The 16,133-nt window shown below is 38.4% G+C and overlaps 2 protein-coding genes across 3 annotated transcripts in view; one reads left to right on the top strand and one right to left on the bottom strand.

The window, feature by feature from the left end:
- Positions 1-203: 203 nt before the first annotated feature.
- On the bottom strand, positions 204-10,693 carry ENY2 (ENY2 transcription and export complex 2 subunit). Of its 2 annotated transcripts, none has more exons than XM_039254392.1 (5): positions 10,611-10,693; positions 9,094-9,170; positions 5,389-5,459; positions 3,984-4,058; positions 204-1,334 (listed from the first exon to the last, which is right to left on the bottom strand). In XM_039254392.1, exons 2-5 carry the CDS (start codon positions 9,159-9,161, stop codon positions 1,258-1,260), a joined length of 291 nt encoding a protein of 96 aa, XP_039110323.1. In that variant the 5' UTR covers positions 9,162-9,170; positions 10,611-10,693; the 3' UTR covers positions 204-1,257. The 2 variants fall into 2 exon arrangements, with proteins under 2 accessions (XP_039110323.1, XP_039110322.1); XM_039254391.1 differs by having other exon boundaries at positions 10,539-10,685.
- Positions 10,694-10,913: 220 nt separating this feature from the next.
- Positions 10,914-16,133, top strand: part of NUDCD1 (NudC domain containing 1) — a 73,451-nt gene continuing 68,231 nt past the window's right edge. Inside the window, exon 1 of the mRNA XM_039254389.1 lies at positions 10,914-11,121. Coding sequence (XP_039110320.1) covers positions 11,004-11,121 — 118 coding nt within the window. The 5' untranslated portion in view covers positions 10,914-11,003. The remainder of the gene's footprint in view (positions 11,122-16,133) is intronic.

Raw genomic sequence — 16,133 nt, 5'->3', positions numbered from 1 at the left:
ACAAAGTGTCCTCCCTCAGCTGCATAAACCTTGACTGAGAGAGCCTGTCTGGAACGGAGAAATCTTGTGCCATACCTCTTACCTTCTGAATTAGTATTTTAACAAGCTCTGGTAATCTGTAGGTCTGGGAGGTACCACTCAGAGATAAGGAACACAGTTAAGGGCAGTTACTGGAGGAAAAGAAGTCACTGTCTTAGGTGTGGTCAGTTTAAGGTGTTTATGGAACATCCAAGAAAGCTGATCCACAGCAGTTGGGTACCCGGGTCTGGAGGCTGGGTTGAAGTCTGGTTTGGAGATACAATTTACCATTTATCAACAAGTTTATATTTGAAGCCATAGTCCAACCCAAGTGTCCTGGAATTTGCCCAGGAAAAGTATATCATTAGTCAAGCAGAGGGCCCAGGAGGGAGCACTAAAACACGCCATTTTTTAAAGTCCCATACAGCAAAAGGTATCCACAAGAAACAGTAGGAACTTCCAGTGTAGGAATACACAATGTGAGGAGTGGGAAGAAAGGTCCAAGTGGCAGGATGGTCAACATTCTCATTCCAGCAGAGGTCACATAAGAATAGACAAGAGTCCATTGGATTTGGCAATCTTGATGTCAGAGTAAAGCTACAGGTGGAGATTATTTCCCAGTAAGTTCTTTCTTGACCTTAGTATGTGGGGATGCAATTTAGAGTTTCTGCTCTCAAAGTTCAGATGAGTAGAGTATGTGAGAGGAGCATGGTGTGGAGCCAGTTTGCAAGTGTTTTCTCTTCCAAAAGGATGGTAAGTTCTTTGAGGAATAAGGAAGGCACATAAAGATGATTAAGACCCAGTCCCAACCCTCAGCATTTATAACAAATCAGAAATAAGACATCTGTAGTACAAGATGGGACATGTATTATAAAATACCATAGAGATCCAAAAGAGGAATATACCATATCCAGAAAACAAGAGCCTGCTTACTTCTCTTCACTTGTTAACAGATATATGCACATACTTAACATTTAAAGTGTATTACTTGCTGACTTTTTCTTTCAACAAATCTGGTGAAGTATTAATAAAGTCCCTTTTATTCGCAAATCCAAGGAAACTTCAAACTCATTCATGAGATATTTATTAAAATAACACATTTAGGGAAAAAAATCAATACAATGTATACATCATTACCATCATACAAAAAAGGATTTTATTTTGGGAAATCGATTCCTAATTTATGGCAAGTTTTACTTTCAGAAATAAAACCACAAAACGACACAATCTAATTCAATCTTAAAGGCTGGCATGCTGAGCAAGGAATGTTCTTATTCTTTGTAGGAGCTCCTTCTTTACACTGTCAGGTACCAGGGCTGAAACATAAAAATAAAAATGTAAGAGTAAGAAGATTCCAATTAACATATGTCAATTTGGTATTTGATATTTTATTCTGGATTAACAAAATAATTTCATGAAAAATCCACATGCTTCAATAAAGAAATAGGTAAAGATACCTGAAAAAGTATATTTGCAATTCATTATTTGAGTGAACTGTCCAATACCTAAATACACTGCACACTGATGAGGAAAAAACAGGAGACAATTCTTTAAACTAGGAGTGGAAAAGGCCTTTTTTCAACACAGAAGTACAGCAGGTTGATAAATTTGTTTTAAATGCAACACTGACAATTCAGTAAGTTGGTCAAAATCACCATGAACAAAGGCAAAAGACAAAAAGCGGAAAAACACTCTTACAGAATTGGGCTGATCTCTTTACTATAGAATTTCTCCAAATTGATAAGAAAAAGATGAGACTAATAGAAAAATGAGCAAGAGAGATAAAGAAAAGGAGAAACACAGTTCTTGAACATAGAAGGGGTTTAACCCCATAACTGAAATGTAAATTAAAACCACATTCAAATAGCATGTTTTACCAATCATGTTGGCTAAAAACCAAAGGTCAGTAATACCCTGTGCTGGCAAGACTGAGGGAAAACTGGCGCTCTTACAGTAGCTGGTAGGGAATATAAATTGGTTGCACATTTTTGGGCCACTAACTTGGCAAGACTTTATTGAAGTGCACAAACTCACTCAGCAAAAAGATGCAAAAACTGCAACAGGGGTTACATTTATGGTATTTTTACTTTTTCAATGTTGAACCATGTGACTATTATCTATTCAGAGTATCAAACTAAAAATGAAAAACAAAAAAGCCCTACTCTTTAAAATTTCCATTACTATTAAATGTCAACAAACAAATGTACACTATTGTTTTTCCTTTTGTGGCTACTAATAAATAAGGACAATTGCAAATGAACAAAAACTTCTCATGCTACTTGCTTGTATCTAAAGGAAACTAAAAGCTTCAGATACAGTTAAATATTTGTATAGTGAATTTCACAAATAAGTATGCAAGTTAAATAAGGCACAGACTCTTCCTGACAAACTGTTTAAGCCTGTGAGAAATAAAGGCTACATAATTATGATCACTAGAAATGTAATCAGTACGTACATTGAACATACTTGAACAAACATTATGTGATGGAGACTAGAGCGGTTGCCCTGGAGTTAGGGATATACCCTGTGACCATAAAAGGACAGCTTGAGGGATGGGGGTTGGAGGTACTTACACGAATCCATACATGTGTATAAAATTCATAGCACTGCACACTAAGAAAAAGTCAATTCTACTTTATCTTAATTTAAAAAAGAAAATATTTCTCTTTTTTATAAAAGACGACAAAGAACATAAAGGATTCATTTTGACCTCTGTGTTCTGTATTTGCTCTAGCAGTGGAGCTACACAGGACAGAAATGTCCAAGATGCAAGTGTTAAGAGAGAAGCAAAGGAAATTTCCATCCTGTATAACCAGCTCCTAAATGTTAATAGATTAAACGTAAATTAAAGAAGGAAAAGAGAAAAAGAAACTGGAGAAAATTATTTTAAAATGTAATTCGTGGGGGGAGCAATACATACTGTTTCTTGTTTTGTCTTTCTTTTCCCTGAGACATGCTTGATGAAAAGTCATGGTTTTTAGCGTAAACAGGCCTACAGATGGCTGGAAGGGACGATGGGATTCTGTAGCTCTTTCCCAGCAGATAGTTCAGAGAATTAGTATTCTCTAGCAATAATTTTCAAACTCATTTACTTTTCACACTTAAATTCTTTTTACTATTTCTATGTGAGAAAACAGATAATGAATCAAATGACCAAAAAAAACCCTTTCTTCAAAATAAATGAAAATCATGTAGCTATATCTGAGGTAACAATGTAACTAACTTAGTATATATTACATTAACACCAATGTTAATATACTTCCTCTCCTTCCTTTGCCTTCTGAATGGAAATAAAGATGATTGTAGTGTGAATTTTAAATATAGGTTACTTTTAATATGAAGTTGTGGAGCTGCCCAATTCTTAATTAGACACTTAAGCAGACAGAACTTTACTTTTCTTTTCAAAATGTTTATTTATTTTGAGAGAGACCGTGTAAGTGAGGGAGGAGCAGAGAGAGAGAGGGAGAGAGAGAATCCTAAGCAGGCTCCATGCTGAGCTCCATGACCTGGGCTGAAATTAAGAGTTGGATGCTCAACTGACAAAGTCACCCAGGTGCCCCAGAACTTTACTTACTTAAAAAACAAACAAACAAACAAAAAAAAACATTAGAGCATTGACTCTGGGGCTAGAGAAACTTTGGATTACTGAAATCGGGCCATATCTAATAAAATTTATGAATCCTAGCTTCAGGTAATACTCGACCCTACAAAATCCTGTATTTTAAAAACTATTTGTCTTACCAACCATTATCAACTTACATTTCTATACTGTTTCAGAGTGCAAAAACATTTCATACTTCTATTTATTACTCAAGACTATGCTAGACAGGCAAGTAGGCAATTATCTGTCCCACTGAGGAAAATTCAAGTATCCAAACATTTTGGAAAGGGTGAACCAGCAAGAGAGAAAGTAAAAAGTCATGTCTTCAGCACACGTTTCCTTCCGCACAATTTGTATTCCTTACCTCTGCCTTTTGGTGTGATTTCAGCCACCAAGTCATCAACAGTAACGTGTTCTAGTCCTTTTTCTTTAATTACCTCTTATGCAAAAGCAAAAAACAAATCATATCATTTAAAATCATTATCTGTAAGAAAGATTTTCATAGAGGAAGGGTTAAGATCATGTTTTTAGAGTGCAGACTGGTCTTTAAAAAAAAAAAAAGAGGACACTTCTTTTTTTCTTTTCTATTGAAGATTTAGTTCAACCTTAAACACATTAAGTATTCACCAGATCAAAATCTTAAAAGCCTATACAAGCTAAATAACTTGTAACTTAACAAGTATAACACTAAGAATGAATCTGAACTGCAAGGTCAAATCTCACATGTGTAAAAAGCTGGAAACTTAGAACTGGACAGATCTTATTTCACTATAATGGCAGCTTCTGAATGCGTGGAGGGAGGAAAAGCTATTATTTGAGCCTAACTTGTAATTTCATATCCCCAAATTAAAGTATAGAACAACTCATTTGTTCATTTCTTGTCTCTAGGCTGGGTCTAAAGAAGAGGGAAAGGAGTTAACATTACTGGAACCCTATGTGCTGGGTGTTTTGCAGCATTTAATATTCACAACAATCTAATGGGCTGGGCATCTTTCCACTTCACAGGAGAGCCAACTGAGGCTTCAAGATTAAATAATTCCTCCAAACATGAGCTGAAGTCCAGCTGCAGTCTCTTCCAGTGAAGGTCTGTACGACCTCAAAGTCTATCCTTTTACTAATTCATAACATTGTCTTCTTAGGATTAATGATATAAATAGTTTCTAATATCATTAATTGTAGAAACAATTACAATATAATGGGAGTTCACTGAAAGTATTCAGAATTCCATTATTCCAGAGCTGAGCCAGGAAAGACGGCTCGTCTTCAGGACACGTATATAATCTACCTAGTGGTATCCTTGTTGATACTCAGTAAAGTAACAAGCCTCCACACCACAGTTTAAAAAGTAAGTGTAATTATGTAAGACTTTTGTAGGTAAATTCTTCAAAAAATAACACTGTTAAAGCCTAGAGATATAATTCCTATAAAGTCTGCCAATCATAAAGTGTTCACTTTGTTATAAAGTTAAAACACAGGAATAACTAATGTTTCACTTTGTGTAGGGACACTGAAAATGGTTGGATTCCATACTTCAGTGCTGGAGAAAATCTTGCGTCACTGAGTTACAAAAAATACAAAGAAAATTTCTAAAGATTCAGGAATTACATCTACCAAAAGGAAACAAAAGGAGGAAATCATTCAATTTTCCATATGTTTAAAATTATGCTCAGCACTCAAAAGATCTTAAAATACTGCCTATAATATTTCTAGTGAACTCCAAACCAACAAGAACAATGGAATTAGCTTATCTTGTAAATGAAACTGATTACCTTTACAGTGTGCCTTCAACTGGTCCTTCCAGCCACATTCAATTAATTTAGCTCTCAGCAACTCTTTGAGGCTGTTGAGAAAGAAATATTTTCATATTAAACTACAACAATGGACAGTATTTTAGATAGGATGTTTGAGGCAAAAGTTCAAATGTTCAATTAAAAATTCCCTGCCTTCTAGGCACAAAAGCTTTAACTGTGGCCTAATCTTGGTTCTATTACTAATTCTTTGATCTTATGGAAATCATTTAGACTCTGGACCTCATTTACATCATTAGTAGTTAAATGAAGTGGATGAGGTAGAAGGACTTCTCAAGAAACTACTGTCTGGCCTTCTCATACACATTCTATTTCCCTCCACCAACAGGAATACTGTGAGTCCAGTACAATTTCTAGATGGTATTAGTTGAACTTGAAGCAGGTGCACCTCAAAAGTCTTCATATCTATTCTCTGACTACAAATCCTTATCCTTTAGCTTTCTTGCTCCCCATCATATTCCTCTCTAACCTCAAAAAAATTTCCCCTCAATTTTTCCCAACAACCTTCCAAATTATATACTAAGTATGGTATTTCATTGATTCTAAGACTGTTTTTCGCCCCCACATTCCAATAATTCAGTAATTGGTATGCCTGTCATAACTTAATTGGCAGTATTTTCTTTTTCCCTACTGGTAAAAAAATAATAATAATAATGGTGTTTATTACAACTGACTGCATCATGTGTATAATAAAATATTTCCTATCCTTTTGCTATACCCATTCTTAACAAATCTTCAATCTTTAATCTAAATCATTTCTCAGCTTCAACATGTCATGTCCCAAACCAAACCATTTCTCTTTCAATATTCCTAGACATCCACTAAGTGACATTTCCATCTTGGTATTAAATTAGGTCTTCCCATCTTCCTTTTTCTTTTTTTTTTTAATGTTTATTTATCCTTAAGAGTGTGTGCACACAGGCTTCAGTGGGGGAGGGGCAGAGACACAGAGACACAGAATCCAAAGCAGACTCCAGGCCCTGAGCTGTCAGCACAGAGCCCAAAGCAGGGCTCACCCTGCTGAGCTAAGCAATGAGATCATGACCTGAGCTGAAGTCGGACGTTTAACTGACTGAGCCACTTAGGCTCCCGGTCTTTCCATCTTAACAGAGTCAACACCCAACTCCTTCTTCTCTCCCACCTCAACCTAGTCTGTCAGAATGCCAGTGTCCATCCTGGTTCCTCAGGCTAGAAAACCTGGCAGCATCCTTCACTCAGCAACTTAACATTATACATATAATCCATAGGAGCAATTCCTCCTGGTTCCAGTTTTAAATACGTACCTACAATCCAATTTTTTTTTTTTTTTTTTTTTAACCATCTTTGCCATTACTCCCCTAGTCCAAACCAGCTTCTTCTCTCGACTGGACCACTACCAAAGCCCCTTTCTCGTCCCCTGCTCCACTCTCCTTCTCCTTCTGCTCAAAACAGCCCAGTGCTTCCCAATTAATTAGACTAAAATTCCAGGTCAGCCTAAATAACCCTCCATGACCTTCCCCCTCCCCAGGTATCTCTTCTTCCTCTCAATTCACTCAGGCTGATGAACTTCACGTGCTCCTCAAAATGCCAGGCAAGGTTCTGTCTCAGGTCCTTGACTCTTGGAAGTTCCCCCCATTCACTCATATCCTTCTGATTTCTTATCTGTAAAGCCCTCTTTTTTTTTTATTGTCTCAAATACACACCCCATTATTCTGTTTTATTTCTCCTCTAGAACTATACCATCTACATAAAACAGACGTATTGTCTGTCTCCTCCCATTAGAATGTAAGCTCCATGAAAGGACAGACTTTTTATTTTGTTCACTACTGTATTTCCAGCACCTTAACAGGAAATAGCATGTGGTAGAAACTCAGTAACTTTAAGCTGCATGAATGAAGAGACAAATAAATAGTAATAAATAATCCCCTTTATATATTACTTTCAATACTATCCTCTCAGTTCCCCAAGGCACTGTTCTGGATGCCTTCTTCCTCATTTCTCATATTTGAGGGCTGTTGATTTTACTTTAAAAAATTTTAAGTTCTCCTTTCCATTTTTGCTTTTTTTCGTTTTTAACCTGATATATAACCTGTTAATACATTCTTCTGTAATATAGCTCTAGCCCTTTAAGTCTATCCTCCACATTGCCAGAATAGTATTCCTAAAGAGCAAATGTGATGTAGTCACACACACCCCCCTCCTAGGTATTTTTTAATTTCTCCCCCCACCCAAGGATAAAGTCAGATGTTTTTGCAAACCCATCACCCGTTTTCCTGCCCTTTCTTTGACACCGTTCTCAGTGTAATAAATCTGTGCAGGGTTCCAGCAATGGAAATGAGACCCAGGCAAGGCTGATCATAACTGGCCTATGTACCTAAGTAAGATGGTAATCAAGCCAGGTACTTTGCTGGAACTACTAGGAGAAAGGTAGTCTGAGCCAGAGGGATGTGAATTCTGAACTGCTGATCTCTGCCACCTTGTGGGTAGTCTGCTTAAGAATAAAGCCAACACAGAGGAAAACAGAGCTGAGAAAGAAAAAGAAAAACATATTCTTGGTAACAAGTTTTGAGTGCTTGGACCTAGCGGAGCCTGAAGCAACTTCAAGCTCTTGACTTTTTAATTAGATAAGCTTATATATTTCCACTGATTAAGCAAGTTTTTGAGTTCAGTTTCTATTATTTACAAATGAAAGAATTCTGACTTACACCAAATCCACTCCTCCTGTCTACTGTTCCAGCAACATCACTTTCATACTTTACCTGCTAGCTTTAATTTTGCAGTTCCTCGGAACGTTATCATGTTGTAACAAATCTGTGACTTTGCACATTCTGTTCCATTTTGCCTTGAATGTCTTCTCTGCTTTATTGGCTGGAAGAACTGCTAATCTTTCTGCCTGAGCTGAAATACCTCTTTTGTAACTGATTATGTTAACCCCAAGCAAAGTTGAAAGATCCCTCCTATTCCTTAAATCTCTCTTTTTTTTTTTTACCCTACTTCTGTAAGCCTTTCTTTATTCCCAAGCCTCTGCTTAGTACTTCTACACCTGTTCATTCTTCAAATATTTACTTGGCCAGTTACGTGCTAGGCATACAATGCTGGGGATACAATGGTATTTCTACTGTCAAGGAACTTAGGTTATATTGGAGGACACAAATAAGCAAAGTAGGTGGTTATAATACAATGTGATTAAGTGCTAGGATAGAACAAGGTATCTTAGACTTAAGGGATTCCTATAAGAGATGATATTTAAACTAAGACCTGAAAGATGAGCTAGAATTAAAGACCAGGGAAGAGGAATGTTTTAGAGTAGGAACAGCACATGTTGCTCTGAGGGTAACAGTATGGTAACTGAAACTAGTTCTATCATATTATCTCTCTGTTAATAACTAGGGAACATGAGGTTTTTAGTTGTAGTAATCTGGGTATATTTTCTTCTCCATTAGATTATACATTCTTTGAAAGTCATTTCTTGTTCATCTTTTTAGAGAACTCCTTTTCATTTGAGTCATGCAATACTGAACGGTCCTATTTTTTTATAGATGTTAGGAATTGAAGCTTTTGATAATCTCAATTATCTGTAATTCCTTCCATTGACATCAGTTTGCTCCTTGATATTAGATTCTTACATTAATATAACCATAACTTAAAGATATTAAATGTAATTTATTAACACAATCCATTGCTTACCGTTCTCTTTCTCCAGTTTCTATCAACTTTTGGTTAATCGCTGCTCTCATCTGCGCATCTTTGTTCATCTTGCTAACCTGAACATCAACATGTATTTTCAGATACAGAACACCCACAAAGCATTTTCTTCTAAATCCTCTAGGTAAGCATCCCAACACATAACATTCTATCAACTGAAGGGGTGATAAATTTCAACATTGTGTTAACAATGTCATTACTCTCATACTGATTAACTCACGATTTTCTTCCCCCATATGCCCTTTATTAATGAGTCTTTGGATAATAATAATTATTGTAACATTTATGACACACTTATGTGCCCATTACTGGTTTTTTTTAACCTCATTTAATTCCCAAAACTTATCCTTTTATGTATGAATTATTAACATAATTTGTATTTTACAATTGAGAAAACTGAGGCACCAAGATAGAAAGCTGCGAAGGCAGAATTTGAACTCAGGTACTCTAACCTGAGAAGCCCCAAAACACTTTAACAGTACATCATAAGTGACTGCTAATAATTTCTGCACTTGAACTGCATTCCAGATTTCTGGGAAGTCATAAACCCTAAATACCAATAAAAGATTAAGCACTGTTGGTGAAAAATAAAGTTTGCAGACTAGGCTCTAAGTGCTTTACTTTTCACTAGGATGTGCCCAGAATTACAACTCTCAAACTACCTCCAAATATGCGTTTGTGTATGCACTTCATCAAAGCTTGCTGGTGGGATAAGGGAAAAATAAATCTCGAACTTATTCCCAGCCTAGAAAATTTTCAATTCTCAGGAAAAAAAGAAAAAAAAAAGACAACCCAAACCAAAGTGATGTAGAAAGTAGGTTCGAATGTAAAAACTTGGAATAAGGTAACATTACTGCGCATAATCTGTCACTAACTTGGCACTACTTTTGCTGTCCCCCATCTTCGCCTATGTGAAAACTCAGACTGGCAATGAGTTTTGAGTTGGGTAAAAAAAATTTTTTTGAGTGGAACAGGAAAAAGGAGGGGCTGAGAAAGGACTTAGAAATGTTTGCTTATGTCGTTGGAGGCTAACATTTTCAAAATAACTCTAAGGTCTAGTCGGTACCATTCCTAGAGTATTCAACTCGATCTCGCCTTGGCCCCTAAAAGACGGATAGTGACCTTGGACAAGTCAATTCTTAAAGGCCTCAGTTTTCTCACTGGTAAAACAAGGGCGCTAGGGGATCCCTCCCAGTTCAGACATTCTTTGGGAAAATAGAATAGGGCGGAGACAGCGGGAGAGGCGGGAGGGGAGGAGCCAGAAAACAAAGCGTGGACTGGCTTCAGGCCAACTCCGGTTGCACGCCCTGTCGGAGAGCCCTACAGGCCCGCGAGCGCGGGTCGGGAAAGCTAACGAAAGACAGCACATCGAAAGGAGCCTGGGCTGGGCCCGGGTCCCGGCCCTGAGGACCACGGGCATAGCTCACCACCATCACCGCGGGCGAGGGCCGTCCCTTCCCAGCGACGAAATGACCCTTGCGCTGACGACCGTTACCTACCACACTCTTCGGCTGCCCGGACTTAGACCCTCAGTAGCTCGGGCACCTAAGCACACAGAAAGCTAAAACACGCATTTCCGGGGCGGGGTCTCGCCACCCTGCCTATAAATGTGAGAATTTAACCAGCGCGGGCCGCCTCCTGGTAGCTCAGCCCTCTGGGTAAGAAAGTCCATACCCTGCAGTCGCGCGAGCGCTAAGTCTCCTAAAGACTACATAGCCCGGCATGCAACAGAGTCCACTTTCGCATGGACACTACATTTCCCAGAAGGCATCCCGCACCGCAGTGTTTCTTGGGATGGGAACCACGCCGCCTGCCAGCCTCGGTGCTACGAGCGAAGCGCGGACCTTTCAACAAGAGCTTTATTAATTTTCACGCTGCGACCTAGGAAGGCTATGGAGGTGGCTGCTAATTGCTCTCTGCGTGTGAAGAGACCTCTGTTGGATCCTCGCTTCGAGGGTTACAAGCTCTCCCTCGAGCCGCTGCCCTGTTACCAGCTGGAGCTTGACGCAGGTGGGAAGCGGCGACGACCCCCCAGACTCTTCCCCCTTTCGGTTGCCAGCCGTCGGACCCTTTCCTCATTTTCCTCCTTTCTGACTTGGGCAAGCAAAGCGACCGGGGCCTTCCGCATGTCCCGTCGGGCTAGGGTGGACCGGGGGTGGCCGCCTCTGGAGAGGGAAGCCCATCCCGGAACCCAGTGGGAGTCTCCTTCGCCGGGTTCGGCCCGAGTTCCAGGGTCCGTCACGCAGCTGCTGGCTGGGCTCTGGCCGCTTGTCCGTCCCTGGCCTGGGCCCCGCTTTCGCTCTCGAGCATCCTCGGGAACCGTGTGCCTTGAGAAGTAACATCTTAGAGGACCCCCCCCCACCTCCCGACGGCAGAGATCAATTTCTTAGAAACTCCATTGCAGTTCAGAGCATTTTCAGTTCCATAGGTGCTGTCAGACTAAAGACGCTATCTTAGAGAATATCTCTAGGAAATTTTGAGGAAACGTTGATTTAGTACCTACACTTATATTTGTTTGTGTATCTGAGGCTGGCCATAATATTCATCCTTGTTCTTACAAGGTTATGAATGGTATTTTCGTTAAAGATAAAGAGCCCAGAGATTTGCATTTTTAACACCTCTAGTGATTCTGATGCATGTTGTGAGTGGATCACACTTTCAGAAATACTGATCTAGAATTAATAAATCTTATCAGATAAGTGTTTATTAATTGATTTATAAAATTTGGAAACTTCTATCAAGAGCCTGTTTTATGTTACCTGGTGATAATCAAGATAAATTAGGTACAGTCTGTAACATAAAATGCAGTCGTGTATTTGGGAAGAAAACTGTAAACATAATTTTAAAACGATCCGATAAGGCAGTGATCTGGTTATGTACAGAACACAATGTTAGTACTTAAGAATCTTTCCAAACCAGCCTGGAGATCTGGAAAAGCTTCCTGGAGGATTGATATCTAACATGAGTTTTTAAGAATAGGTAAGAGTTGACTCAGGTAAGATAAAATGAGCTTGGTTTTTCTTTTCATTCTCTTCCTCTCCTTTTCCCACCCTATGTCAGTAAATGGTACCATTATGTTTAATTTATGCATTAAAAGGCCACCCAAAACTCAGTGGCTCAAAGAAGTAAGCAGTTATTGCTCACACGTTTACAAGTCAGGTAGGTGGTTCTTCTAGTCATGGTTTGGGCTTATTCCTATATTTTTGTTCACTTATGGGTCTGTTTGTTGCTCTGCTCTTGGCTGAGCATATGTTTGGGGGTTCTCTGGCTACAGATTGGTATAAGATTATTTCAGATGGTTTCTGCTTAGTTCTTCCCCATGTGGTCTCTCATTCTTTAGTAGGCTTTTTAATCCAAGAGAAAACTAGCAGTGCACAGGCACTTTTTTAAGCTGCCAGAAGTAAGTTTGCTGTTGTCCCATTGGTCAAAGCAAGTCATATTGTCAAGCCTTACAGTCAGTTTAGCAAGCTCATAGCAAAGCCAGGGAGGCATAAAAAATTGGGACTGTTAGTGCAAGTCTATATAGTTACTTATATTGGAGTCATGAAGTATTTCTTTTAGCCCCCTTGTTAAGTATGTCGGCAAGTACAGTCAGCTCAAGATTTGACTTCTTGCCCCGTCCCTTGTCCAAATCAGTTATTTCTTACCTTAACTATAGTAGCTTATTGACTAGCTTTCCTGCCATTTCATTCTCCTTCATTCCATTCTCTGTAAAACAGTATTATCATAGTTTTTAATTCTATATTTATTTATTTGATATCTTTTTCCTCCACTAGACTGTGAGCTCCATGAAGACAGTAATGTTTCTCTTTTGTCCACTACTTTATCCCTAGTGCTTAAGATTGTAGGTACTAAATAAATTGAATGAATGAAGAAAAGGAGTTGTTATGGAGATCATTCCATTCCTGAGGAAACATGAGTAAAAAAGGGAAAGCGTGCATGGGTTTCGGACAGGACACTGCTGCAGTCCTATGTTGCTGGAGGAAAAAATCTGGGGAATAAGAGATGAGTTAGATAGGGGAGAGTCTTAAGGACTTTATCTACACCTCTTGGTGTGTTTCTTTTTGTGGGCCCTTACAATTAAAAATAAAGTTCAGCTGTTAAAGATTTGCCAACTTTTTAATTTGCTGAGTGGAGATGCTTCTTTTGTTTGTTTCAAGTGTTTATTTAAATTCTAATTAGGTAACATATAGTGTTATATTGGTTTCAGGAGTAGAACTTAATGATTAATCACTTACATGTAATACTTAGTGCTCATCACAAGTGCCCTCTTCAATACCCACCATCCATCTAGTCCATCCCCCCACCCACCTGCCTTCCATCAACCCTCAAATCTGTATAGTTAAGTCTCTTATGGTTTGCTCACTTCCCTTTTTTCCTTTCCTTTCCTGTGTTCATCTGTTTTGCTTCTTAAATTCCACATAGGAGTGAAATGATACAGCATTTGTCTTTCTCTGTAGCTCTTAAGTGGAGATGTTTCTTAAGCACTGTGATGTCCTCACCATTCTTTCATAAGTCAAAGGATATTTTAACATCAAAAAAGCAGGAAGCAAACTCTCACAATAGTCCTCTAAATTGAATACATTAACTTTATTAATGACTCCCTGAGTTTTTATTGTTGTTCCCTCATTTCATCATTTTTTGGTTTTGGAATCTATGTTTGGGATGCACAATTGGAGGTGATGATGAGCTGCCACTTAGGGTTTTACGTATAGAAAGCAGATAGATTTATTAGAGATTGATTCGAGCCCTGCATTGGACTCTGTGCTGACAGCTCAGAGCCTGGAGCCTGCTTCTGATTCTGGGTCTCCCTCTCTCTCTACCCCTCTCCAGCCTGCACTCTGTCTCTCTCTCTCAAAAAATAAAACGTTTAAAAAAAAAGAGGATCTGTGGCGACCGAATCTGGGAAATTGGGGAATAGAGACAGGAGACTAGTTGGGAGGCTTTTGCAATAGTTTAAGAGAGGGACTTGCATTAAGAATTTACTACCTGATGAGCCATCTGGGTGGCTCAGTCAGTTAAGCATCCAACTTCAGCTCAGGTCATGATCTCACGGTTTGTGGGTTCGAGCCCTGCATCGAGCTCTGTGCTGACAGCTAGCTCAGAGCCTGGAGCCTGCTTCAGATTCTGTGTCTCCCTCTCTCTCTCTCTGACTCTCCCCTGCCCGTGCTGTCTCTCTCAAAAATGAATAAACATTAAAAAAATAATAATAATAAAGAATTACTACCTAAGGATGATGATGAAGAGGATAATTATTTCATTTTTAATTATTTGTTTTTTAAGTTTATTTATTTTGAGAGGGACAGAGATAGTGTGAGTGGGGAAGGGGCAGAGAGGGAGATAGAGAGGCAGAGAATCCCAAGCAGGCTTTGCACTGTCAGCACAGAGCCTGGCATGGGGCTCAAACCCATGAAACTGTGAGAGTTGAACCAGAGCCAAACCAACGAGTCCAACGCTTAACCAATTGAGCCACCCAGGTGCCCTGAGGTTAATTCTTTTAAAAATTGTCATTTCTGGAGGTGGTGGGGTATGATTGAGGAGCTCTTCTTGGCAACTTGATTTCTTTTATACTACTCAAGGAATTTACAGTATTTCAGCAAAAATGTTAGCGGTGTGTGAAGCTTTGCATTTAGGATGTGAGGTTGAAGATGTGCTCTCGTCTTGGAGTTTTAGTACTGGCTCATTTTTATTCTCTTTTTTTAAATAATAATAGTAAATTGTTCCCTTTGCTATATAAACAGTACAACTGCCAATTTAGGGTTTTCTTTTTGGCCAAATTTTATTTATTTTGAAAGAGACAGCTCTTGCTGTCAGCACAGAGTCCAACGCAGGGCTCAGTGAGATGAACTCATGAGATCACGACCTGAGCGGAGATCAAGAGTCAGGCACCTGACTGACTGAGCCACCTAGACGCTCCAGTTTGTGTTTCTCTTTGCTAAAGAACTAAGCAAAAAACTTCTTTTTATAAAATTGTGATTGTTTTTTGACCCGGCAATTCCATTTCTGGGTATTTATTTTCTTTTAAAATTAATTAAAATTAATTAATAAATTAATAAATTAAAATTAATTAATAAATTAATAAATAAAATTAAAATGAATGTTTATTTATTTATTTGAGAGAGACAGAGGCAGTGTGAGTAGAAATAGGAGAGAGAGAACCCCAAGCAAGCTCTGTGCTACCAGCACAGAGCCTGACTCGGGACTTGAACTCCTGAAACTGTGAGATCATGATCTGAGCTGAAACCAAGAGTTGGATACATAACCGACTGAGCTACCCCGACACCCCTCTGGGCATTTCTTTTATACAGATCTTGCGTACTTCCTGTGCCCTTCTGTTACTAGCCCTCTGTTCCTCCACATACCCCCTTCAGTCCCTAAGCAAACTACTGCTATGTTGTCTGTTACTATAAATTAGTTTGCATTTTCTAGAGTTTTATAAACATGGAATTACACAGTATGTATTCTTTTTTGTCTGCTTCTTTTACTCACCATAATTACTTTTACTTCATGCCTGTGTGAGAGAAGGATATTGAAATCTCTGACTATAATTGTAGATTTTTCTTTTTCCTTGCAGTTCTGTTCATTTTTGCTTCATATCTTTTGAAGCTCTGTTATTTTGCATAAACATCATTGGTTATTATATCCTTCCTCCAGCTGTCTTTTGCTAAATATTACCATAGTGTGTGTATTTATTTCTACCTTTTAACTTTTAACCTATTTGTGTCTTAGTATTTAACATGTGTTTCTTATTGGCAGAAGTAGTTGAGTCTTGTTTTTTTTATTCAACCTGACAATCTCTACCTTGTCATTATGCTGTTTATATTCAATGTGATTATTGATTTTGTTAGTTTGATATTTCATCTTGCTAGTGGTATTCTGTTTGTACTATTTAGTCTTTGGGAAAATGGAATTTTCCTTTTTTTTTTTTAAATTTTGTTCATTTCCATTTTTCTACCTTCTTTGGGGTTGAATATTTTCTTTTTTTTCTTTTTAAAACACTTTTTAATGTTTATTTCTTTCTA

The sequence above is a fragment of the Hyaena hyaena genome, unplaced genomic scaffold (genome assembly GCF_003009895.1).
Source record: "Hyaena hyaena isolate Hyena2069 unplaced genomic scaffold, ASM300989v1 scaffold_482, whole genome shotgun sequence".
In the NCBI taxonomy this organism is placed as follows: Eukaryota; Metazoa; Chordata; class Mammalia; order Carnivora; family Hyaenidae; genus Hyaena; species Hyaena hyaena.
The sequence above is the reverse complement of the archived record's forward strand: the minus strand, read 5'-3'. Positions and strand labels throughout refer to the sequence as shown.

Excerpts from the sequence above, each read along its gene's own strand:
- ENY2 (XM_039254391.1), bottom strand. Across the intron at positions 4,059-5,388 it reads GTTGAAGGCACACTGTAAAG|AGGTAATTAAAGAAAAAGGA; the intron begins GTAATCAGTTTC and ends CTTTTGCATAAG. Across the intron at positions 1,335-3,983 it reads AATCACACCAAAAGGCAGAG|CCCTGGTACCTGACAGTGTA; the intron begins GTAAGGAATACA and ends TTTATGTTTCAG.